Here is a 26,274-nt window from a genome sequence, read left to right as displayed (position 1 = left end):
GTGAAAAAATTCAAAATGTTTTTTAAAGATCCAGACAGTAGAAATTTAATCCAGTTGTTACAAGTATAGAACAATATACCACGTGCATGTGGATAAATCTATAGGATTCACTTTTCAAGAGTCATCAAGGCTGCAAGAAGTCATCCTGCAAATCTCTCAGCTAAAAGAAGACCAAAGAAATTCCCGATGCAATAAGTACAGTCGGTTCTGTAATATTATTAATATTATTAATCTGAGTAAGATAGTCAAAAATATGGATGGAACAGGGTAGGACCTTCTTAAATGATGTAATCAGGTCAGTGAAGACAGGTTGACAAATCCAAGTTCTTAGAAAATTGTAACAAGCTTGACTAATACAAGTCAAAGGTTACTTTTGAAAACAGGGGGGAAATGAATGATGAATTGAAAGACTGGAAAAGATCAAATGTAATATTTGTTTTAGAAAGGGAACATCTAAAGAACTAGTCACTGTCAGTGACTAGAAAAAAAAAGGAGAAAATAATAAATACGTAAACCCTTCTAAGATGGTAAAAGTGAGTAGCAGTTTGTCAGGACATTCCATGAAGAAATAGTATCCTGTTTTCTCCTATGAAAGATTAACAATACAGATGGATAGCAGAAAAACGAAAATTATCAGAAATCTGAAACAGAAAATGCCCTGGATTGGAATTTTTTTTGAGGAAAGGAGTGGAAAGTGGGAAGTGCAAAAGCAGTGTTCATAGGAGAAAAAGTGTGAAAAAAGAGGAGAGGAATAATACCAAACAGAACAAATATTTTGGACAGCAAGGAAGTTTCAGGGTAAATTTCTGTTTCCTAATTATGAAAAATTTCCTAACAAGGTTATTTAGCAGTTGAAATGCTTTTGTTGGGTTGTCTGTGGATTCTTCATCAATGGAAGACTGGAAGAATAACTTCAGAAAGACTTCTGTTAGGAATAAGTTGTTGGGTGAATGCATGTTTGATGTCTGGATGCCCTTCTGTTTTTCTTTATCATTGTAAAACATTGCAAGTTTTCTAGTTCAAAGACCTGTGTAATTGAGAAACAATTATTTTCTGTAAATTCTCATCCAGGTGTAAAACTTCCAGTCTGTCACACACCAAAGATCGATAATTGCAATTCTAACTTGTACATTCTGATTCTTATAGCTGCAGTAAGAATTACCAGGGCAGAAAAGGGGGTTTTCCTACAGGTATTTCCAGTCCCCAAGTTTGTATACATCGACTTCTAAACTATTATTAACATAAAATAATCTTGGATTATTTACTTATTGTTAACTACTAGCCTAACGGTGACAATAAAATTATTTTAGAGTAAGAACTGAGCAAAATCCCTCACTAATTCAAACTATATTTTGAAGCAAATCTAACTTTTGAGATTATATCATTTGTAAAATGACTGCATTACAAACATGACATTGAGAGCAGTAGCTGGCAGTGTAATGGCTCTGTTTGCCATTAAATCAGTCAAAACCAAAACAAATGGGATGACTATCACTGGTATGGACTCAATTAGTTCATTTTGTTATAAATATAGTAGTGTAATAGGCTTGATTTGCAATTCATCTGTGTAGACAGTTATTTCTTTGGTTACAATGCTATTTTTATTTCAAATATTTCTAAACATGATTTGATCAATATTTATTTGGAATTTTCCACCCCTGGCAAAGACATTTGGTGCTAGAAGTCATAGTTTCTGCAAGATTATATTGAGAATTTCTGACTTTTTAGAGAACAATCCTGGTTCTTTTAAAAGAGAAGATTCCCTTAACACGTTGTCTGGCATGTTACTTTCCAAAGTAAATGACAAATATTTTATTTATATTTAATTAGGACTACTGAAAATTCTTCTTAGTGCTGTCCATAGAAGAATAAAAGTGTCAAAACACATTTTTTTCCTCTCAGAAGTTTGAACCACAGCAATTCAGCTCCAGAGTCACACGTATCTGATGTTTGTGTTGTTTATACATTTGGTATGAATTTTAAAATTGCAGGAAAGCTTTGTGCTGTATAACCTTCAGCAGTGTTCAGAATTGGCTATTAAAAATTTCAGAAAGTGCATCAGAGTGGCTTCACAACAGAGATTTATTTTTTTTTCCTTTTGTTTTTGTTCAGTGAGGAAGAAAAGGCAGTTGTCATTTGAAGGATTTATAAGATACCTGAACTCAGACGAATGTTCAATATTTAAAAGCCAGCACAAGACCGTCTATCAAGATATGAACCAGCCATTATGTGACTATTTTATTTCATCTTCTCACAACACCTACTTGATAGCTGACCAGCTAATGGGACCCAGTCACTTATGGGGCTATACCAGGTATATAGACATAATTTTTAATATTTTAAACTTTCTTTGGCTTTTTTTTTTTTTTTAAATTAATGCTAAGTCACATACAATCCTACTTGGAAATAAGGGACAAAGCCATCAAAGATACAAGTTGAAATGAGAGTGGTATTTTATTTTGTGTGTACACTTTTCAATATATTTGCCAAACCATCTGTTCATAGTCTGGAAGCAATCTATTTTTTTCACTTACATCTCAGAAAATCAACCTTGCAGCAAATGGAATCTATAGTATATTGTACAGTACACGATTAAATCAGTTTTTAATCTCAACGTGCCATGCAAAAAATAAATAACTCCCTGAAAGAAATGTAAAATTCCTGGGCAAGCTGTGATCTGTTCAATGTAGAAGATGTGTGCTGGAGTATGTCTGTGTCAAGGGTATCTGTGTTCAGTGCATGTTGCAGTGTGGGCAGGTTAGAAACAACAAAAACAACAAAACATGGGCATTCAAGTAGGCAGCAGGGAGAGGAACCTGTGCAGTGTGTGACTCCAAGAGGATGATGACCAGGATGCCTTATTGCCAAGACAGGGAAGAAAGAAATTAATTGTGTAGTAAATGCAACACTGAGAGGGCAGGATGTATTAAGAATTAGGAGGAGATGTGTCCAGAATTATTTGTACTACTTTAATGAAGAGAAAGCAGCAGGAATCATCATCTATCTGAACACTTTGTAATTTTTTTTTTGGTTGCTCTCTTGATGTTCTTTAGTGACTTGCAACCATCAGAAACAGTACTGAATTTCTAACAGTATTTAAAATTCCATTATGTTAATGCTGCCTTGCTGAAAGTAATTGCAAAGAAGGTATAACCCCCTCTCTCTTTATCTCCTATATGTGTGAGGAAAATGCTAAAATCAGCTAAAGGCATATTTGACATATTGTTAATGTGTGAAAAGCAGGATGTAAAAGACAGCTTGGTAATTAAGTAAAACAGTTTATAAGAAATGTTTCAGTTAGTTGCAAGTCAAATATTAGAAACCTAAGAATTTAAGGGATGACACTAACATATTCAGATTAAAGCAGTAAAGTCAGGGTGTCTCAGAAACTTTAGCACTCTTAGAAATGTGGTCTGGGGAGAGGAACTGTTTTATGTAAAGACCAAGTGCAACCTGATTCTCCAAGTACTATAGATTTTTAAATATAGTGATTCTCAAAATTCTAAGCAAGTTTGGAATAGTAGCACAAAATAGCATTGAAAATATTTATTCTTTTATTTTAAGTGGCAATTTGCCTTTGTTCCAAAATTCCTTAATTGAAATCTTTGATTTTTAGCCTTTTAAGGAAGATAATGCAGGTAATCCCATATTCTTTAAAGGTCTAATAAAGTTTATTAAATAACACACACCTAAAATAGGCAGAAACAGAAAGTATGTCTGTCTCATATAATTCTGTAGGATTTCTATTTATGGTGAAAATGAGGTGTTTTTTCTGTAATTAATCCCTGTGCTTGTAATTAGAAACACAGCAACTTGTATAAAAAAGTTTGCTATCTTTCTTTTGGCTGCAAAATTGTTTCTCTTGTTCTTCTGAAGTGCTCTGTTAAAAGGATGCCGTTGCCTGGAGATTGACTGCTGGGATGGCACCAACAATGAACCTATTGTGTATCATGGTCACACTTTAACAAGCAAAATTCCATTTCGCTCCGTAATTCATGTGATTGACAAGTATGCATTTATGGTACGTACAGATCTGTGTGTGTATACATGAGTTGGTTAGAATGGGATGGTGGCTTTAACTAAATGGGGACATGGCTCTTGTAAATTCTCCAGGGTAAAAAAATGCAACCGAGCAATGGGTATTTTAAAAATTAATTGCAGAGCAATTGTGCTATTTGTTCTTAATGTAGTTTAAAATCTAGTTAAAGGAATCATAATCATTTTTCCTGATAATGAATATAAACCAAACTTAGTGCAAAGGATTCAGGTGATCTCACTCAGCTTGTTAGGTGGAATTCTCACCTGACATAATTTAAACAAGGACTGAATCTATATTGAAGACCTAGTTCAGATTTTTTCTGATGTTTTCCTCCTTCTTTATATCCCTTAAAGGTTTTTTTGTCACTTACTCTTCTGCTGCTATGAGTCTGTCTTGTATCCTCTGTGTGAATTTATAAAATAGACAAAAATATTAGATAATAGATGAGTTTGAGACTTTGTTTTCCATTTCCTCTCTTTTGATTTTGAATGTTGACACTGATAAATGTTAGCAGCTACTGATGTTTTTTGGTCAGGTGACCCATCAGAGCAAAGTTCCTTTTACCTATCTCTAGAAAAACACTGAAATCTGGAGAGTTTTTGCACCGTCTCAGGCTTTTGTATAAGCTTCTGGTGAAACTCCTGCTCAAAGGAAGTGCTGAATGACTATTAAGATAAATCTCAGAATCAGGCCAGCATTATGTGTGTGAATATATACATCCACAATCATAAATTTATGTGGATTTTCATGCATATGTATTTATAGCCTTCTCAGTGTTAATCAAAGCTGTGGTTTTTTTCTGTTTTCTATATAAAACTTAATTAATCTCTGATTTTAAAAGTGAAATTAAAAACATGATTTTATTCCACTGTTTTTCAAAACCCACTGGATAAAACTTGCCTCTTCTTGCTAACACACAGCATATTGTGCTTAACTCTAATTCAAACTTCAGTTCTCAAGCCCAAGTGCCAATGAGATGATAAAATCACAACAGGTCATGGTTGGTACCAGCTGTCCATGCAGGCTGAGCTTTTCTTCTCTTAAAAGTCAATAGCAAGTGCTCAGGAGACAAATGTAAAGACAGGAAAAACATAAAATGGTGTTTTCCTTATTGACAATTTAGGCTCTGCCTGAGCAAAGATTTCATTCAGACTATATTTTTGGTATCCACCAGTATTATTGGCAACTTATGAGATTTACTTATAAGTCTAGATGGATGCATTTCTTTTGAGTTCTTCTCTAATTTTTACTAATTTTCTCTTTTTCACCTTTTAGCTTTAATTTTTACTCAATTACCCTTGCTTGAGTAGTGTGATGAGAAAAGTGTATACTGTCCCTAGAAAAGTTTGTGGTATTATCAAAAATAAAAAATATCTATAGCTTGTTCATGTAAAGGAAATAATTTCTGAACAAGCTTTGGGGAGACTATCAGAGTCTTGATAGACTATTTGAAAAGTAGTCAAAAAATCTGTCATAAACTAAAGCAAAAGACATTTAATTCTGATTTATGCTTTCAATTTTAATTTTAGAATCTGATTTTAGCTTTTAAAACCAAAACAAAGCAGTCCTTTTTTCATATATGTCTAGCTCTGTTTTAACTTTCTGAAGGTGCATTTCTTTTTTCTTCTTCAATTGTGCTTTCTTTTTTCCACAAATGTTACCTGTTTTATTGTGTTACTAACCTGGAACAAGTGATCTATATTCTGAAGTTTTTGAAAATGAATGTAAATACAGATGGCCAAGGGGACTTTTGTAAGATATTTTGGAAAAGCAATTATTCATATTTTTATTTATTAATAATAAAATCCTAAAATTATATTTCCAGTCATCTGCCTATCCAGTTATACTGTCTCTGGAGAACCACTGCAGCCCTAAACAGCAGGAAGTAATGGCAGACTGCTTGAAAAGTATTCTAGGTGACAAACTTCTCACTACACCAATTGGTGGTGCAGTAGATATGACTGAACTGCCTTCTCCTGAGGTAATAAGTTTTCATTTTTCTCTGTGAAAGAAATGGAAATGATGGTGGGGTTCTTCATTATTTTTTTTTTTCAGTCCTCTGGGACTGAATTTATGGATCACATCTGTGTCAGAAATAGACTTCAGGTAGTAACAAAAATATTTAAACTGCACCAAAAAAACACATGGAAATACATCTGTTATTTGCTGATTTATTTTTTTGTTGCTTAAATTGAAGGAAATTCCTGAAATTTAAACATGTTATTGAAATGGAAACCTGAGCCTACATTTTTTGTCAATAACAGTGATGATGGAGGTTTTTTTTGGTCCTCTGCTACTGCAAAGCCATTCTCTTTCTCAGTGTGTTTCTCCCTCAGACAGCGTTTCTCAGCGGATGGCCCGAGACCCCTGGGACATGAAGTCAGAAAAGGCAATTAGATGGGTGTTGAAAATTTTATTGCAAACTAAAACAAATACATTTCCTTTGTTCCAGTCTTTGCACATAATTTTCTTTCAAGGACAAAAACTTTTTTCAAGTCTTTTGTAGCACAAATACGTGCACACATACAAAATACTTATTTCAGCTTCTCGCTGTTGCCAGTATAGCCATATTTTATTCCTTGTGTTTTTACAGTAGCTAAAAAAATGCAAATGAAAATGTGGGAAGGAAGCACTGTCATAAGGAAAAACAACACACAAAAGGTGTTTAAAATAATTTTTTAAGGATTTGTCAAGGAAAAATATTTTTGAAGTGATCTGTGCAAGAAGATGTGCTGAAGTATTACCGTACTCTTATATTTCCATAACAATGTTGTAATATTTAATGTTCATGTTTCTCCACCCTTTTTTTTTTTATTGTAGCAATATATTTTTTTGCATCATGGTTTCCAACATAATTTTGAAGCCTTGAAAACTGTTTTTTCAATTAGGAAAAAATCTAAACTCTATCAAACAGGAGGGCTTGTTGTAAAGCTTCTCAAATCACGGCTGGATTCAGTGTAGGAGATGTGCAAGGATCATATGTCCTCTGAAGCAAGCACAAAATCAGTGAAATGGAATCACTGAATCACACACTTAAAAATATTAATTTCTATGATATATGTCCCTTAGCATATGGTTACTGTGATACAGGGAGTTCATACTTCATATTTCCACAGCTTAGAGTTTTCATGAGTCAGCTCTGTAGAGTTTTGCCTGAAAATGGATTGCTGGGTCTATGTATGGAAATGCTGTCAGCTGAGATTAATTCTCCTGAGCTTTTAACATATTAAAGTATTGTGAGACATATTTCCCATCTGTGCAAGGTGTAAGGATTACCTAAATAACGCCACTGTCGTCACCTGATTACAAAAGTTTTAATTCAGAAAATTATTATCTTGAGAATGAACACAAATGAGGATCTTCTCTGTTTCTCCTAGGTTTTCTGATCATGCATGTAAGAAAAGTCAGTAGGACTTTACTTAGCAATGGAAATATGTAGCTATGACTGAATTTGTAAATTCAGTTATAAGCTTGACTTTGGCTGGCATCTTTTTGAAGAGCCAAAAAAGGAGTTTAGTGACATCACATCTTTAAAGCTTGGGACCTTGTGCATTTTCAAGGCCTGGGTAAATTCATTGTCATTTGAGAAAACCAAATTCTGAATTTAGTCTTCAGACTGCTTTACTCAAGCTGTGCAAAAGAGATGTTACAGAACCACAAATGATGAATTTGAAATGCTCTTTGTTGGAAGGATCCTCAGTTAGTGTGAAAAAGAAAAAAGCTGTCACCTATGTAAGTTGTTGGTCCACTTTTTTCAAGATGGAGCATTAGCAAGAAAAGGGAAAAAGCCACCTCAGTGTTCTTCAAGATCAGAATTGAATGGTTATTTTGTGTGTACATGAAGTGGGAAATCACATAGTTTCTCCAAACACTTCAAAGAAACATTAGACAACTACAGGTTCCTTTTAGGTTTTGGAGTTTTGGAGGCTTCCATCGAAATAATTTTCTTTTATATGGTCAATCTTCTGCTTCTTTCTTTAAGTAGGTCTTGAACTATACCTTTGTCAACTGAGATGATTGTGTGTGTGTGGAAGGAGGTTAAAATGAGGAACACGCCCACTCTTAGGTGGTTCCTTGGACCACCTTGCAATGATGTCTCCTACCATTGTAATTCTAAGTGAAAATCACATGGAGGCGCAGGAAATAAAAGCGGAGGATCACTGAACACTTCCTCTCTCTGCTTTTCCCAACACTTGCTTCATCTGAAAAACAAACCCCAGAAAATTTCAGGACTAAAGGTTTTTTAATTCTTTGCCTTCAGTCATATATTCACACTTCCATCTGACTATATTGATATTATTAATTCCCTGCAATTCCTGTATCCTGTGGCATCTCAGCACACAATTCCTCCTCTACATATGGAGGAAGGAGAAGACTTTTGCACTACTTCTTTCTTTCCCACAAACTTTATCCCATGAGAAACTGAGGCTGCTTTTAAGCTTCACCTGTCCCATCTCTTTCCCAAGAAGATGTTTTGCCACCCAAAGCGACAGACCTGATACAATTCTCTGCTCCCAGTCTTGGCCATCATGGTGCTTCTAAAGAGACTTCATGAACTCCCTCTAATCTTCACTGGAATAACAGGTCCTTTGAGTCAGGTCCTGCATTAAATTAGATTTGACATCAGTGACGGGCGCCAGACATCTCTGCTGGTTGTACCAGCACTCCTGGTGATGTGCTGATAGAAAGTGAAGGAATGAAGTGCCTTATGCAGCAATTTGTAGATGAACTTAGAAAATATCAGGATGCTAGAAGAGATAAGGTTTTACTTACCCTGCTGTGTTCTTCCTCTCAAGAGATCTGACAGCAATTGAAAGGAGCAGGTGGGCATCCAATATAACACAGAAAAGAATGTAAGCACATTGATGCTTTGATGAAAGTTTGTTCCTCAATTATTTTGCATTGTAGAGCATTGAACTGCCTTACACTGCTGACAGGATAGATATATCAGATAGTTAGGAATCTTTTATTATTTGCAGGTTTCCTGTCACAAAGTTGGAATGAGATATTGCTGTGTGATTAACTGAAAGTGAAGTGGCAACTACTGTGATTTTACAAGTTCTCTTTAATGTTTACCACACAGCTGCAAGATCAATTACTGCATTGTGATGTCTCAGAAGCATTTCTGGCCAGGATTGCCAAGGCTTCCCTATGGTTGTTAAACCTGTGGTGTCCAAATAAAAGGATCTGTTTAATGAGATCCTTGAGAAAGATCAATAGAAGGCCTCCAGTACAACTTCATGGGCTATGGATATTTTAAATTCTGCTATTATGGGGAAAACCAGCTAACTCCATAAGCCAGGACTCATCCTTCACACTTTTCTTCACCTTTATCTACTCAGTATAAAAAGGAGAGCTTTCTCTACACAGTGAGTGTTTTCAGTGAGAAATTCAAGATTAAGCACATCTAATTCTGTTGCTTCATTTATGAGATTAATTCCTATTTATTTTGACCAACACATTCACATATGCAAATGTCTTGACCAAGTCTTTGCATCAGAAATACTTTTGTTTCTTAGCAAGTCAAAATGTTTCTAGTCACTCTTATGCCTTTTGATCAGTCTATGGCATCTATTCTTTACAAAAAATATGAAAAAAAAAATGAGAATGTGGTATGTCTTGGTGATGACCTCAAAAATAATAATAAAAAAATCCATACTGTTTCTCATAAAATTTCAGGAATCTCTAGGCTGTAGTGAGTACATACAGAAGACTCATCTAATTCCTTCACTATTTTTAGGCATTGCACTCTTGAGGGAACATGATTTTCCCAGAAATGTGGTAAACATGTGACAGTCATTATCTGTTAATAGCTTCTTTGCATTGTAAAGCAACTTCAGGAGGTAACTAAAAACAAGACATTGCCATATTTTATATCATTACCCAGGTAGGTCTTGGGTCAATGGCTTATTTGGTGTATAAAAATCATGTGGTTTGTTTGGTAAGGCATCGTCTTGGATCATTGAACTTTGGTAAGGAATCTGTGCAATGAAGACTCTGAGCCAACCTGTAACCATCTCATCTTTCTCTGCAATCATCTGGACTTATTTCCAATGCATCCAGAGATTTAGTTGCCCATGTAGAATATAGTTTCAGCTATAGCACAGCTATTTATCCTTAAGTAGACTTAAGGTAAGTAGACTTACCTGAAGTCTACTACAGAGCACAACACAGAAATGGAATTTTCAGGGTAGGGTGCTTCTCACTGGGTAAATGTGTTGTAGGAAAACTTGCTATGAGGTAGCTAAAATGCTGCTCCTGATATAATTAATATTTGTTTGCCTAGAGCTCAGACCTTGCTGGTGGTATTGATTAAAAATATCTGTATAATAAGTATACAGTATTGATATAAAGTATCTGTAGATGATAACTGTGATTTATAAGGCTGCCACAAAGACATCCATTCACACTTCACTAAGTGTGATTCGTTAAAGATAGCTGGTGTTGGGTTTTTTTAACAGTTGTACTTAACAAATCTTGTCATTGTCTCAAAACCTTTCCCTGTGTCAGACTTCACAGGAGGTGTTGTATCTTAACCCTATATCAGTATTTAAGGCAGCAGTATCATTCTTGAAATAGAATATTATGTAAAACTCAGAAGAGATTTTAACTTTGTTACTTAGCAAGATTTTCAAGGCTTGATATTCCTCTAACTGAGCACCTACAGCTGGTCAGGAGAGAAGAAGGGAGAACAACAAGCTCAATTTAAACAGGAGAAGCTATTCTGTCTTTAATACTTCTGTCTCAAATCCAGGGTTTGTTCCTTACATTTCTGGGCACTGAATTTTCACATTAATTGTAGTCATCAATAGGTGGGTTTGCCTGATCCAAAGTGCTTGTGATTTTTATCTTGGAAACTTGGCATTACTTCAGCTGATTTGTGTTATACATCCCATTAACCAGAATGCACAAGAAAAAGGTTTTGTTCATTTAATTATGTAAATATTTGTTCTAGTTGATTGCACTTCGAGGTTTTTGCTTATGCCAGTCTTGAAGTCCCACTATGCTCTAGGGAGGTCCTATGATGTTTTACATATTTGAATTTTTTAGTATGCTTGCAGTTTTTATAGAAGTAAACAGCAAATGTATTTTTAACATATTTTGCCTTTCATAATAAAACTAGAAAGGAGAAGTTATAGTGAATGCTCAGACTTTCAGCTCATTAAAAGGCTTTTCAGCTCTCTTAGAAGACCTGGACATGTAGAGAAAAAGGTGTCACATGTTTAGCAGTGCTGATTACCAATTAAAGAACTCAGATTTCACACAGTCACTGAATTTGTAACCATACATTTGTTATAAGTTTTTTTGAAGATGTGTGAAGTTCAGACAAAAGCCTATGCCATTTTTTCACTCTGTGTTTCACTTTCAGTGATTGGGGGTAACTATTATTGTCATTTGCTTCTGGCCAAAAAATAGCAAATTCTCTGGAGTATTTTTGTAACTGTTTCTGAAAAGAACCATGATTTTAGAATGTTACCTTTGTAGAAAACAAAGCAAACCTTAAAAAACTTCTCCTACCTCAGGATGTTTATGTTTTTGCTAACAGCTCGCAAACAGAATTTTAGAGACTGATTGACATCATGACCCATTTTTATATCATTACACACACACACTATTGTCTTTTTTTACTTAAAGTTATGTTTGCATATAGGAGGCAGTAATGTAACCATAGATAGTTTTTTCTTCCCTTGTATACCAGGTCTTTTTTTATTTTATTTTATTTTTTTTTATTTGTAGAATGAAGTCTTCCCATGAATAACAAAATACAAGATCAAAAGTGGATAGAATTGCTTTTAGATACTGGGAAATGTGAACATGCAAAGCAAAATTCAGAACTCTTAAAAAACATGAGTAGCATTAATCATATTAAAACTCTTCTAAAAATACCAGAGAAAAATAAAAAAAAGAGTGCATTAATAAGAAATGAAGGCAATGTTAAAGGGCATGCTTATCCTGAGTCACCAGTGCAGAGAGACTAATCAAACCTTCCAGCAGCATGGCATTGATAGATATTGGGCATAGGATGTCTCATTCCACTGGCACCCTGGCAAACTACCAACACGAGATCTGAAGCGATAGGGGGATTATGAGCAATGGAGCTTGCAATGGAAATAAATGGAATGTCTCTATCCTTGCCTATGGCTCTGGTTTCTACTAAAAAACTTTGGCTTTATATATTTCTGTTATCCATACCTTTCATATTTACTTCGTGGATACCTTAAAACACAGCATTTCAGTTACCTTTCATTTATTGTGAATTTTTTTGTTCCCTCTTCCCGCCACACTCCCAGTAGTGTAATCTTCCTTTCCACTAGAGCATAGGAAATTCAAAGAACATTTTTGTGGATCACTTTATTCAAGAGTGACAGTAAGTCCTGTTACTCCCTGACAGCTCCTGTGCACAGATGTACTGCTGCATAATAGAAGCTTTACTATTAATATAGTTTTGTAAATTGAAGTGAAATATATACTCATAGGATTCTGTTCCATAGATGAAAGCCATGCTGTTAGAATCAATATAATTCAATGATGTTTTTCTCCCTCTACATTACATATTATGGAGGTTGATACACGTCTATTTAAAAATAGAGAAACTGCTTAGGCAAAATCACCAAACTTTTGTTTCCCTGGCCAGGTAAGACCAGCATAAGGTTCTACTGTAAAATAACACAAGTTATAAACAAAAGTTTTCATTTGGTACACCAGAGAGATATGCACAAAGGCATTAATCAAATAACAAATTTCCTGCAGGCTTAGTGATAGATGAAAACATTCCAAATGAATAGCAGACACATCTTTAAGTGTGTATATACACATAGAAGTACATTTAGGCTTAAAATAGAAGTAAAAAAATAAGTAAAAAAATATACCTTCTATGTCTTGCCTGGCTATCACTTTTGGCTCTTACTTAGCTTTCTACTTTTATCTTTTCATAGTTTCAGCATCTGGGTTCCTGTGGAAGAGAGCCTTTTTTCCTGTCATGGTGTTAGATAGGCTCATTCTGTTGTGTACATTGATCCCCAGATTCTGTTTGGTTTCTTTGGCTTTGGCTTCTGCCTCACTCTATTTTAATTCATTTTGCAACCTCACATCATTATATTTAATAAACAACTTTGAAGATTGGTTAAATAACACCAAGAGATGAAAACCTAAGTAATTCTAGTTACTATTGTTCAACCTCTTTTCTATAGGCATTAAAATTCAAAGTTCTGATAAAAAATAAAAAAGTTGGAACAATTGAGGAAGGTCTGCTCAGGATGGATGCTGAATATGGTGGTGAGACAGAGGAACTGAGTGACTCTGAATCTGAGTCTGAGGATGACGACGCACATGACACGTTACCTCTTCAGCCATCAAGGAGTCCCACCAGAAGAAGAAGAGATCATAGACTTTCACCCCCACCTCAAAAAAAACCAAAGGTAACTTTTGCTGCAATTGAATATAGAGAACACACAGATTTTTTTTTTTAAAGAAACTCGATTATCTTAAAATAGAGACTAAACTGAAAAGTTGTTATAAATAAGTTATTTTAAAATAATTTATATTTTAAATTTAATTTAAAATTTAAAGAGAAAACTTTAAAATTACTAAGATCAGTGCATTTGGAAATTACATTTTTTAGCTCGAGGTTTCAGAGTTTTCCTACTCTTATAAGAAAAGTCAGACTGGACCACATTTTAGTACCCAACTCAAAATCAACCCCTTCCTGTGCTCCCATCTTGAACTTCAACATTTTCCTCTCTCAAAACTTGTGCTTGTCCCAGGCTCTCGGTCCCACAGTAGATTTAAGATGTGTTTTGTTGGTGCCATGGCTCTCCTGGAACTATGTATAGAGAACACTTACAGCAGTACCTGATGACAACAGGCAGAGTTAACCATTTCTTCCCCAGGTCTTCCAGTCTATTTTTAAGATAGATAAAGTCTCCTATTTTCTTCAGTTCTGGATTTTTTTGCATTAAATTAGGTGCACATTCCTGGTTGTGCTGGAACATTTTTCAGCACCTGGAGCTGAAGAGGTGTTTTTAGATTTATCATGCAGAGACTTAACTTTATTTCTGAAAAAAGTGTAAAAATTTGGTGTTTGAAAGTCAAATTGAACTTAGTTTTTTTAACCAACTATAATTCTCTACCACGGAAAATCTGTTGCTTCATCAAGGTTGAAACTGCCTTGTTCAGCTTTTTTAGGATGTCAGGCAGCACCTGGTGTACCCAGTCACTCTTGCACATCATGCTCTGATTGCCTGAATGTGGCTAAACCAGCAGTGCTCCTCAGAGCCCAGCACTCTCGCTGAGAAGCAGTGTCTCTTTTTTTTTATATGATTTGAAAGTTTTTTTCTTCTTTCTCATTCCAACTGACATGGAGAAATAGTAAGGAAAAATTCTGAGGAAGGATGGACTCTGACCAGGAAGGACCAGCTCTCTAGACAATAGGTTTCAAGAATATTTGTAGGACCATGTAACAGACTAGAATGAATTCCACAGACTCTTAAACAGCAGCAACAAAAAGGATCTGCTCATGTTTCCCAGGCAGAAGAGAAAGTGGTTTCCAGGGTCCCACTCTGTTGGAATATTTGCCTTGATGTCCCACTGTATTGCTTTATGGGAGGGTGGGAGAGCATTTGAATCCACAGCCAAGATACCCCAGTGATGCTGCTGGCTTTGCCTGCCTCCAGAGTTGTATTTTTCAGGATTTCCATGGCAGTAGACTCCTGGTGTCCTCATGGGACATAGCCCCAGAATAATTAATGCACTTGAACGTTGCATAGTTTAAGAGCCATGAGCAGGCAATCTCTATTATTTTGTGGGATGAGAATTTGCCTTCAAAAGCTTTAATGGAATGTAAACATGATTAGCATCAGCAGCTCTCTGCTGGCTACTGCCCCCAATTAGCTCAGAAGTTATGCTGAGGAAAATGAAGTGGTCACACAGTGCTTCTCTGTAAGAGAGAAGATCCTGGTAAAATTTCAGTCACTTTGGCTTATTTTGGTAATTGAGCAAGACTAAATTAAGATTTTGGTGAGAGAACTTTCAACCTTAATCAAGAAGAAAAGAGTTTTCCTAACTTCAGGGCAATGCTTAAAGGAATAGGCCTTTGATTAATTTTCTTGGCGCAATGTAATATTTTCCTGTTATTCTACATTTTATAGATGAGTTTATTCTGTTGGTCTTTTCTAGTACTTTATATATTTATGAATAGAAAGTTGGAGGTATATTTTTAAGGAGCAACATTAAAAGCCATGAAAAATTATATTATTTGCAAACCACTCTTAGGAGCAGGAAAACTGTAAAGCTATCGAGAAGAACATTCTGCTAGGAAGGATCTCTCCACTCACCCTATGATTGCTGTGATAAACGTGGGCACAATAACCTCAATTTTCTCTCAGCAGATCAGATCTCACTATTAAAGGTCATATTTATTAGATTCATTAACTGAGACGTTTTTTCATGCTTTATGCATCCAAAATGATTGTTTCTCTGAATTATTAATATTAATAATAATGAAATACTCATCATTGTGACTTTTTTATTCCATTATTCATCTGATGATGTTTAGGTGAGAAAGGGAAAGATTGCCCTTGCATTGTCAGACCTCGTGGTTTATACCAAATCTCAGAAGTTTGTGAGCTTTGAGCATTCCCTGCAGCATCAGCAGTGTTATGAAAATAATTCAATTGGAGAGAGTGCAGCACGAAAACTTTTAAGATCTTCAGGTAATTTCTTTGGAGTCAATCAGTTAAAAGTTACATTGGTGCTATGATTGCTTCACTGCTTAGGCATTGAAGGGTTAAAATTTCATGAAACACCTGCTGTCTGATTTTATTTGGTTCTTTGTATAACACTGTTTTAGATATGTCCTTTGCATAATATTTTTATTTCTCTTGGCTTTGGGAGGAAAACTGAAATTCAACTTTGCTTTAATTCCATGTATTTTTGTAAGAACAAATATTAACACAGTCTAAAAAATGTACGTCTGCCTTTCGATTCATTGTTTTCTGCATCAAGTAATTTAGGAATTGCAGTCAGCACTTGAAAAAGCGTGGAATAAATTTCACCACCTCCCTCCCCACCCCCATGTCTGGGCTGAGAACTGAGCGGAGTTGGCTCGGCAGTTGCCTGGCTTTGGTGACAAGTGCAGATAAGAGAGTCCTCATTAATGGGATGGATAAACCCCAGAGCAGGCAGCTTGCTCCACTGGAGCAGACCTTCCATCCCAGCCAAACTGAATTATCCAAACCATTCTGGGCTGGAGCAGCTCCATTTGGTGCAGCCTCTGCTGTTTGAGCTCCAGCTGCCTGCAGAGAGCCCCGAGGGAGCGTTAAAAGCAGAGATCACCGAGCATGACAGTGACAATGACAATGAAGGCTGCCACATGCCCACTCACTTTGTGGAGGTGATTCAGTGGCTGGCTGTTGCTAAAGGACACAAAATGATTCACATGAACACTTTCCAGTGGTAGAACAGGAAAGAAGGAACTTTATTTTCTGACCCCAGTATTTATAGATTCTCAACAATGACCAGGGATTGGATAATTAAGTTACACCTTCCCAAGCACACTGGTCGTGTGAAACGTCCATCAAAAGATGTTTCTTAGAAGGAATGTGATAAACAACTTCTGTTTATAGAACTTCCATGGGAAAGTAACTAAAGCTATGAAAACATTATCAGGTTTTAGTTTTCAGGGCAACAGCTGGCGAGGTGAATGATGCTGAACAGTGTCACAAAGTAGGATTTTCCAGCCACTGAGTCCTCTCTCTGGTTCCTCCAGCACTCTAGGAGATAGAAAAGTAGCTCTAGAACCTCTCCTCCCCCTCAATAAAACCACCCCCAAACAACAAAGCAAACCAAACTCTACCAAACAAAACCCCTAAACAAACAAAAAATGAGGTGAGAGGAAAATGGAGATCAGAGAGATGACCCTGGAAATGTAGATTTTTGTTTAATCACTAAAAAGGAATCGTGCAGATAGAAGTCATCTGAAGTTTCCCACATCCCTGCAGTCAATGCTTACATATGAGAAAGGAGGGAACACTGCCAGCAGAAGGAAAAACAATGTACATGATAGTTATCTTCTGAGGCTTATATAACAAGAATTTCAGTGGCTTTTGAAAACGTGCTCTTCCCTGGTCCTAATATTATTTAGCCATTTTATTTAAACCTCCAAACAACAAACAAGCCAAGATCATCTAAAGATGATTTTTTTTCCCTTTTTTTTTCATTTTGAGCTATTATAGAAGGGGGAAACTTTTGTGCAGTTTCCTGTGTCTCAGTTTCCCATGAGAATACAGTGGGCTTTAGTGTAGAAATCATAAGCTTACCCTGCAAAAAGGTGAAGAAACAGAATATTTCAGTGAAGGGATGGTTTTTGGATAATGAACTTCTTACAAAGGAATATATATTTCTTTATACAGGAATACTGTCAGATTCAAGTACACACAAAATATTAAGGTTTAAAAATTAATTATTAAATGAACAAATGAATATATTTCAAAATAAAATGATGTTAAAATAGAATAAATTGGCATAATATTGTGTAAAAAAATTGCTGGATCAAATTACTGTATTTTTATTATTTGTTCAAATAGGATTTCTTTAATAACAAAGGTTTTCTTACCAAGATTTTATCCTTCTGTTTATCAGCTAAAGAGTTTATTTCACATACTACAAGATTTATTACAAGAATTTACCCCAAGGGAACAAGAATGAGCTCGTCAAATTATAATCCTCAGGAGTTCTGGAATGTAGGGTGTCAGATGGGTATGTATCCTTGCAGAAACTATTGCATTCTAGGCTTTACAGATAAAGGAGTTTCTTGCTTCCTATAGTATTTTGGTGTTATGTAGGTTACGTAATTTTCCCCCAGTGGCATTATTTTAATTTTTGTTGTATAAAATTTTCCTTCAACCCACATATTCCACCAGTTTTTTCTCACTAGTAATTGTAAATATCACTTTGTGTTAAATAGCTGTTTCCTATGCCAGATATTCCATTTATTCTATTTTATTAATCTCTTTAAACTACCTCTTTGAATTGGATATTAAGAAAATCACTAATAACAAGCTCAGCATTTTTAAGTTTCCGTTACTCAGCAATGCAAGTTTCTTCTGAAGGGTCTGTGGGTTTTCAGTGGCACTCTGTGACTTGCTTAGGTGCAGATGTGAGCACAACAATTGATAGTAGTGCCAAAAATTCCCAGAACAGGATATGCTACACAAGGCAGCACTCAAACATTCCTGGTCAGCACAACATCCAGAGACAGCTGGGAGCTGCTGGGAGTCTCCAGTCTTTATTCAGATGAACATACATGTAGAATTTTAATTTCCAGTACAAAACATATTCGTTTCCTGGGCAACAAAAAAAAGTGCTAACTTCTGCTTCTTCATTGAAAGTTATTTATTTGAATTTTTTCAAAATAAGCATGGCATGACTTCTGTACCCAGCAGGCTTTGGAAAACCTCTCACCTGTAAGCATTTTGTCCTTTTTAATGGCTTTAGAGACAATTTTACCTTCACGTGTTTATTCTTCAGTTTAAAAGATTCTCAGTTCCAGAACATATTTCTATGTTTGCCTGCTAAATTTTCTTCAGCCCTAGGTAAAGTAGAGCAGAATAGTTTTTGTACCCAGGTATATATTCTGTCTTTGAGTCTTTGCCAAGGCCACCTGAGGGAGACTGTGGGGTGAGCAGGGCACTTTGCCTTAGGCTCTCGGTTTTGAGAGGTGAGAGGTGTGGATTCACCTTGTTATGTTGAAATACACACTCATCCAAGGACAGGCACAGATTTCATTCTGTCTGTAGGGCCCTGGAGCTTATGTCACCCTTGTTCCAGGCTTCCTTTTCCACTTGTTTCCTTTCTCAGCTCTCCATATATCTTCTGTGACAAGTTACTTTCTCCATCCTGACTGTTATTTTACATAACTACATAAGGAGTACAAAAATTACTATTTAGTATAAATTTGACTTGCTTCTATGTCCTCATAAATGCTTATTTGCAGTACAGATTTGGACTTGTGCTGGACTATCCAAGTATCTTCTCATCACCATACTGTGTGAAATTGGTTTGATTATGTTGTGTCCTTGTGGTTCATCCACACTTAGTGCCATGTCTGGATTATTTACCCGGGGTGCTGCCCTCCCTGTGTGCTATCATTGCTATCTAAACTATACATTGCCATTAAAAACTAGGAAGTTTGTTTCATTCTTAGAGAAAGCACTCGCCAGAGGTCCTTAATTTAAAATTGAATTAATCTCCCAGTCTTATCATACTGCAATTTACTAGTTTTCTTTCTAGCCTGTGAATCTCCACACTTATCTCTGCAAAGGATAACCATTTGTTAGATCACAGACAGCGCCAAAATCTTTCAAAATTACTACACTGGCTGTTTACTCAGAGTGTGCCTTAATGAGAAGTCAGTCTAACCATTTATATGCAAAACATATGACTTTTGGTGCATAGGGGGTTTGGGCCCCTTCCTGGAAGAATTAAAAATCTGCAGGAAGTGGTTAGATTTGCCCTCTTGGTCACTTCATTTGCATCTTCACTTAAAAACCCCTCTATTTTTCACATGGGAATAGGCTGATTAAAAACAATTCTCCACATACATTATTTCCAAGCTATGTTAGATCTATTTATTCCCTAATCTGCTTTAGATAGCTGTTTGGCAGAAATATAGCAGCTCTTCACAATGCAACTCCCAAAGTGAGGGTATCTCAGTGAATCTTCTGCTGATGTCCTTTCACTGATTTAACACAGACTTTTGATTTTTATATCTGTCCCATGTCTGTATAATTCACACACCCCTCCTGTCTGCCTGCCTTTGTGCTTTACACCCCATGCACAGAAGTGAATCCTCTAGATCCCTTTTGCAATTCCCTGAAACTCTTCAAAGGACTCTTGGATTTCTCTTTGCCACCTATTCCCCTTCTTAACTCCCTTCTCCTCCCCACACCTGCAAGCTTACATTCCTTTAACATCCATAACCTTTCTGGCTGGGCAAAGAAAATATATTAGGTTTTGTTCAAACCTACACATAACACTGCCTTCCAGGCCTCTGCATCTTGTAATTATGAGAACTGAGTTACTCCTTCACTTCCCTTAGTGATTGACTCAAAACAGTGCTTTCTTCTGTACCTTGCCAGCAATTTTCTCTGAATTGCTTGGAACATATTAACTTGGAGCAGCCTGGCACTCAGCTAAAGCAGGATGAAATGGTCCAACAGGCTCAAGACTTTTTGGGGCTGAGGACAAGACATGTAATTGTGTAAACCTAATTTCCAGAGGAAGGCAAGTTAAAAAGCTCAGTAAAAAGTACAGAGTTTCCACAAAATAGCTTTTGGATATCACTGTGTACTCCCTGTCCATTCTCTGAAAATTGAGACTCATAAGAACAGGAGGTTTTGGGAAAAAAGAGGTCTTATGGAGAAAAACCCTCACTTTTCATAGTCTGTGAAAATTAGTATGCCTCCTGCATACAACTGCAGTGAGGCACTGGAAAGAACTGGTTTGATGTATCCATGTCTCCTTTTTATTTAGGAAATAAAATGAAATGGAAAGATTTATGCAGGGAAATAAAATTCAGGACATTTATTTAAATAAACTGATATCAGTTGTTTTATATAGACTGAAAAAAACAACAAAAATCCAAAATGAAAGAAAGCCTTGGTGAAAATCATAAAAAAAGACTTAAATAACCTTTTGAATGTGGCATTTGGAAATGTTCTACATGTACCAAAGCACTCTGCAGGAATGACCAAAACATGCCATAACTTACAGGAGAAAACCATGGTGTTGTAGGTAGAGAATTTTATTTCAGAATATCTCATATGTGCTTTTTGGGGTGTGCATAAATTTATATGCTGCTGTGAAAGTTGTACTTGTATGATGGGTTTTTTACTTTCTGTAGGTTTTATTTTGGACTGTGACACTGAAATGCAGCTTGGCAATTTTGTCACATCTGTTTTGTGGTTCAGTCTTGTGTGCAATAATATGACAAAATATGGTAAAAAATGATGCATGAAAAGAGGAGTGATAAGGAGCTCTCTAACTAGTTCTGATTTTAACCTCTGAAGCAACCAAGGGAAAAGAAACCAACTAATTTTGATCTTGGTATGCCTCACCTGTGGAAATTAAAATGACTCAAACCCGACCCTGCTTGGGTTCTGTGTCAATAACTATATTATTGCTCTCTTCTACTGGTTTTAATAGTCCAGAAATGCCTCCTTAGCAAGTGAAACCTAGAGGACTAATTTTTTTTTTAATGTTTTCCCTTGAATTTCACTGATTTAGTCTTCACAAAGAGTGAAGTGGTACTGCTAATTCAGGTGTAGACACCTGCAAGATAGGTGGGATAATATGATTCAACATCTGAAGCTCTCCAAATGCACTCAACTTTCCTTTGGAATGGCTCCAAATGCTGGGAGTGGTTTTGAATGAAGGTTTTATGTCTCTTCTGCAGAAATGCTTCTACTGCCAGGTTTATGAAAAAGCTCTTGGGCTATTCTGCTTCTTTTTAGGCAGTTTTTGGTGTGTGTCATAGATACTGGAATTTCACTGTAAAGCAAAGAAACACTGAAATTCCATTTTATCAGTTTTTCCAGCTGTCTTCACTGCAGACAACCAATAGAATAGTAAATAATTTATGTGAAGTCTAATAAATTTTAAAGGAAGATGGGAAAAAATTGCAGGAACACAATTGTTTCTGAAGTAGTTGCTGATCTTGTTCTAAAACTTGTCAGTGACTCCAGACTAAAACAGGAGAGGGAAGCTGATAATATTCACTTTTCTGCCAAGAATCACAAGTTAAGTAAATTTTAAAAATTATTTTGGAAACATTTCAGGTGTAAAATTGGTCAAATGACAACCAAAAATACTCAGACTTACACTGAAGTGTGACTTTCAGACTGACACATTAATTAGACAGCAAAAATCAATTTAGATTTTCAGATCTGATAATTTATCAGAAATGCTTTAGGTACTTTTCCCATGAGAATCTCACAAGAGAGGATCTCTACTTAAACCCTTTGCAGATTTACTTGGACAATGGAGGACTCTTAATCACCTGACATCTCTTTTCCAGTAGGACCACTTGTAATGAAGTAGGAGCAATGTCAGCAGTTATGAACTGTGTGACTGGATTCTTCACATTTCTAATGACAGTGTCTTTAGAGCCACAGTATTAAACTGGCCCAAAGACCATACAAAAAAGACTGACTGCACATTTTAAGGATGTTATGTCATGCAGTTATGCATTTATTCAGCTCTCAGAGGAGCAGTCCCTCTTCCTACGGCAGAATCCCTCACATTGTAAGCCATAAATCAAGCTTCTGTAGAGTGAAAACAACCATTTCAAAATGTGTAGGTGAAAAATAAAGCCAGAAGTTATCATTAAGATTAATATAATTTGGAGTCTGTTAGGGAAGAGAAAAAATACAGTTTTACTGATTTTTTTTTTTTTTGCCAGGAAGAGAGGTGATACTTTTTATGCCAAAATGTATATTGTCCATATAAGCTTGCTCTGTGTTGTAGGAAAATCAATCATTATATATTTTATTTTTTTTCTGGTAGAAAAAAAAGAGGTTTTTTTTCTTTATTTTTGGTCTAGTAGACCAAAGTCCTTGCTCATAAAGTTTGTGTGGGGTCTCACCTCTTCACGGGTTTATTCTCTTTCACTTTGAAGCTCTTCCCCCCTGTCCTGTTATGCCCCTGTAAATAGTCTCGCTCCATCTTTCCTGGACTTCTGAAATATTTCTGTAAATTTGGGCAGTGATGGATTGAGTGCAGCTGTGACCTGCATGTGAGAAGAAAGCCTAGACAGTCTGTGCCCAGCTTGGAGTGCTGGTGTGGAATGAAAGCAGTGGCTTCAAATCCAATCACATTGATCATCTCATAAGCAATGGCAACATTCCAGAGCATTAGGATACGCTCCTGTTTGCAATAGCATTTCCCAGGCTGGGTGGAATTCAGCTCAGATTTGGGATATCTGAGGCACAGATTTTCGTTGCATTCATTGTGAGTGGCCCACTTTAAGAGCACAGACAACTGCAAAGAGCTGAGAGCAAGACAAGAAGGCTGATAAAAGTGTGATCTATTACATCTCTTTAGATTCAAATGAGTGAGGTAAACCATGGGGATAGGAACATTGGCACTGTGAGTGCTTTCTGAATATGAGTTTTTTTGAAAGGGCATAAAATTGATACATTTTGAGATGCATTTTTAAATGGCATAAAATGCAATTAAGTAACCCATTTCAAGAAAAAATGGTGACAAATGTGTCCTTATCTATTTTAAAATCTTCCCATTTAAATGGGAAAATGCATTAAACCTTATGGTTGTGATGTAGCTGATAGAACCAGCAAGCAAAGAACAAAAAATAAAAAATTACAATTTAAAAGTCCCACTGGGAATATTAATGAGAGGCAGGATCAAAAGATGTGCAGTTTTCCTCAATGCCTTCAAATCACAGTCACAATTCTCATTTTGGTTTTACAAAGCTTTTGCTTTTAGTCCACAAATCAATTATGTCTTGAATGGTGGCACCTATAGAAGGTGCTGTGTATGAATATTTAGAGTGTCTTTAGTTCTGCAATTAGTGGTGGAACTGACTTCAGTTAACTGCTTGTGATACAGAGGTTTGGGGTCAAAAATAATATCCTTCTGTGTATTATGGATTGGCTCATTTTTTGGAGCTAGTCTATTTCCTAACCTCAATTTGCCATATGAAGTTATTTACACCTGGGGCTTACTGGGACTGCCATGGCAGCTTTGGTACTTTGCAAGATGATTTGAGTATTCAATACTCTGATCTGAAGGGGATTTAGCCTCATGGTTCTAGGAATAGTTAAATCTGTTTTAGGTGCAGGAATCACAGTGAAGAATTGCTTTGCTCAGGTTGTTCCCCAAGCCCATGTTTTGCTGTGCTGCTTTGATTTTGATGTCAATATTAAAATTCTTCTGGTGCTTAATGAAAGGACTGAGGAGAAAATTTAATGTACACCGTGTTCAACTTCAGATGCCTTTACTTCCCCATGAAAACCATGCATTAAGATTATGTACTGCTCAGATGGTTTCATTGCAAGCTCATTTGGGTTTCTTTCCAAAATAAACTGTCAGTTTAAATCTCTCTTCATACATGCATTATATTTATACTGTTTCATAAAACAAAAGTACAAAGAATATTATTGAACAGTTCTGCTCTTGAATTCACCAAAGCTAAAATGAAACACTGGGTAGAAGTTCAGGATTGTTTGCAGAAAGATATTGCTCAGCCCAAGCTGCTGGGCATAGCTTTTAGTTTATGATCCTTGCCATTTCTCAAGAAGTGTTAGGGCTATACTGCACCTGTTTAAAAAGAAAAATTGTACATCAATGCACCATAAAGTAGTGCCCTGGGAGGCTCCAAGCAGCTATGAGCCCTGTAAACAGTTTTAGTAGAGGTTTGCATCTCAGAGAATATGACACAAAATCTCACATTTGCTTAATCACCTTAAAACTTGCAATACAAAGAAACCAGTAAGTAAATTAAAACTACTGTTCCATGCGTTTTTTAACTTGTTCTTAAGGTCAAATTAAATTAAGTGAAAACACAGTGCTGATGTTTAGAGATATCAACCCATAATAACATTGCCCTTCACTTGTGTTGCAAAAGTAATTTTCCTAATGTGATAAAATATAAAGTATTCTCGTTTGCTTGTTGCTGTTGTTACATCAGATTTTCCTGCTTAGTCGCCTATAAAGCTTGGTAAATTTAGCAATAGTCTCATTATGTGCAATCATGTAATTTGGTTCATCATGTGGAAGCTGCTATTTGAAGCTGACTGTTCGATGTGCCTAATTTCAGTTGCACTTTTAAACCCACGTATCCTGAAAGTGTGGCCTAGGACTCACCTGAGGACTGAGAGATCCTGGCTTATCTGTAGTTCAGACTTCCAGGGGCCACAGGGTTGCAGCTCCTGTAGCATCCTCTGCACAGCTTGATTCAGTGCATTAAAATATACAAGCATCATATAGCACCAAATTTGGGGCTGTTTCTGGATGATGGGTTGAGTCATAAAGAGAAAATTTTGAACCGCTGCCAAAACCATACCAAGAAAATACCAACCCTGTTTAAAAAAGGCAATGGTGGGCAATGGGCAATATGAACACTCTGAAGTTTGGTTTCTGTTGTTAAAGGTAAAACAAAATTCCTGTGTATATTAACATAAAATCATGTCTTTACATTAACACTTAGATCAAAGCAGGAGTGCATGTTGTGTTTTGTTTTGGAGGCTTTTTTTGTTTTGTTTGAGGTTTTTCTAGACAGGGTTTCCAGTTATTCCTACTTGCTGCATGTTGGTTCATGATGCAGAGCAATTTTAGCTAGCACAGATGGGATTTCTTTCAGATTAAACAGATGATGCACTCTGGGAGCACTTCATGTATTCCACCCATTCATTGGTTTTGAGGCTATGGAACCAGAGCTCTTCAGAAGTAACCCCACCAAAAACATGTGTTTATATATCATATTATAAATATCAGGTCCATTGTACCAGCTGCTTCATTCCTATTTGTGTTGTTTGCTTCAGAATATTTTAAAATGATCATCAAAGCAGTGAAGGAACGAGTAATTTTTGCAGTGAAAACAATTTTGTGTGTTTTCCACTTGCAATAAGGATTTTTGCATTATGTCAAATGTTCATTCAATGCATTCATATTATCTCCCAGGAAAATGTAATAAGGTCCTCTTTATGAATTATTATGAGTCACTTGAACTGCTTAAAGTCTTCTTTTTTCATTCCTACCAAACCATCCTTTTAAGTAAATGACTTCTTATCATTCTCTGTTTAACACATGTCATGGGTTCATAATGTCATAATTCATTGCTGATTTGACTTCTGCATTTTCTATTTGGAATGTGACAAGAAGCTCCATTGCACTGGAATAGGGGGAAATTTCATTAAACAGGTCTATTTCAATGTTGGCTTTATCTCATGAATTACAATATCCTGTTGATGAGAAGTGTGATATTTTATTATTGGTGCTGCAGCAAACTGAAAATGTTTTGAACTGCCAAGGAAAGGAAAAAATCTGTCAGGTGTATTCTTAGAATAATCACCAGTACTTGAGGATTAAGCTCCAAGAGAGTGTGTGCTCACATAAATTTAAGAACACTTTTAAAATTGCTTCTAGTTCTATAAATTTATATGTATTTTCACTGAGTATTCTAACTAAACTAAAGCTTCTTAATCTTCTGGGTGAGATGT

General features: G+C 36.0%; 1 protein-coding gene across 1 annotated transcript in view; it reads left to right on the top strand.

Moving 5' to 3' along the window:
- LOC131586090 (1-phosphatidylinositol 4,5-bisphosphate phosphodiesterase zeta-1-like) overlaps positions 1 to 26,274 on the top strand; it is a 46,958-nt gene that overhangs the window by 10,294 nt on the left and 10,390 nt on the right. Inside the window, exons 4-9 of the mRNA XM_058852830.1 lie at positions 2,113 to 2,314; positions 3,877 to 4,021; positions 5,865 to 6,020; positions 13,231 to 13,458; positions 15,594 to 15,750; positions 17,678 to 17,794. Of these exons, the coding sequence (XP_058708813.1) occupies positions 2,113 to 2,314; positions 3,877 to 4,021; positions 5,865 to 6,020; positions 13,231 to 13,458; positions 15,594 to 15,750; positions 17,678 to 17,794 (1,005 nt within the window). The remainder of the gene's footprint in view (positions 1 to 2,112; positions 2,315 to 3,876; positions 4,022 to 5,864; positions 6,021 to 13,230; positions 13,459 to 15,593; positions 15,751 to 17,677; positions 17,795 to 26,274) is intronic.

This window comes from Poecile atricapillus, chromosome 18 (genome assembly GCF_030490865.1).
Source record: "Poecile atricapillus isolate bPoeAtr1 chromosome 18, bPoeAtr1.hap1, whole genome shotgun sequence".
In the NCBI taxonomy this organism is placed as follows: domain Eukaryota; kingdom Metazoa; phylum Chordata; class Aves; order Passeriformes; family Paridae; genus Poecile; species Poecile atricapillus.
Note: the sequence above shows the minus strand (reverse complement) of the source record. Positions and strands in the feature narration are given on the sequence as shown.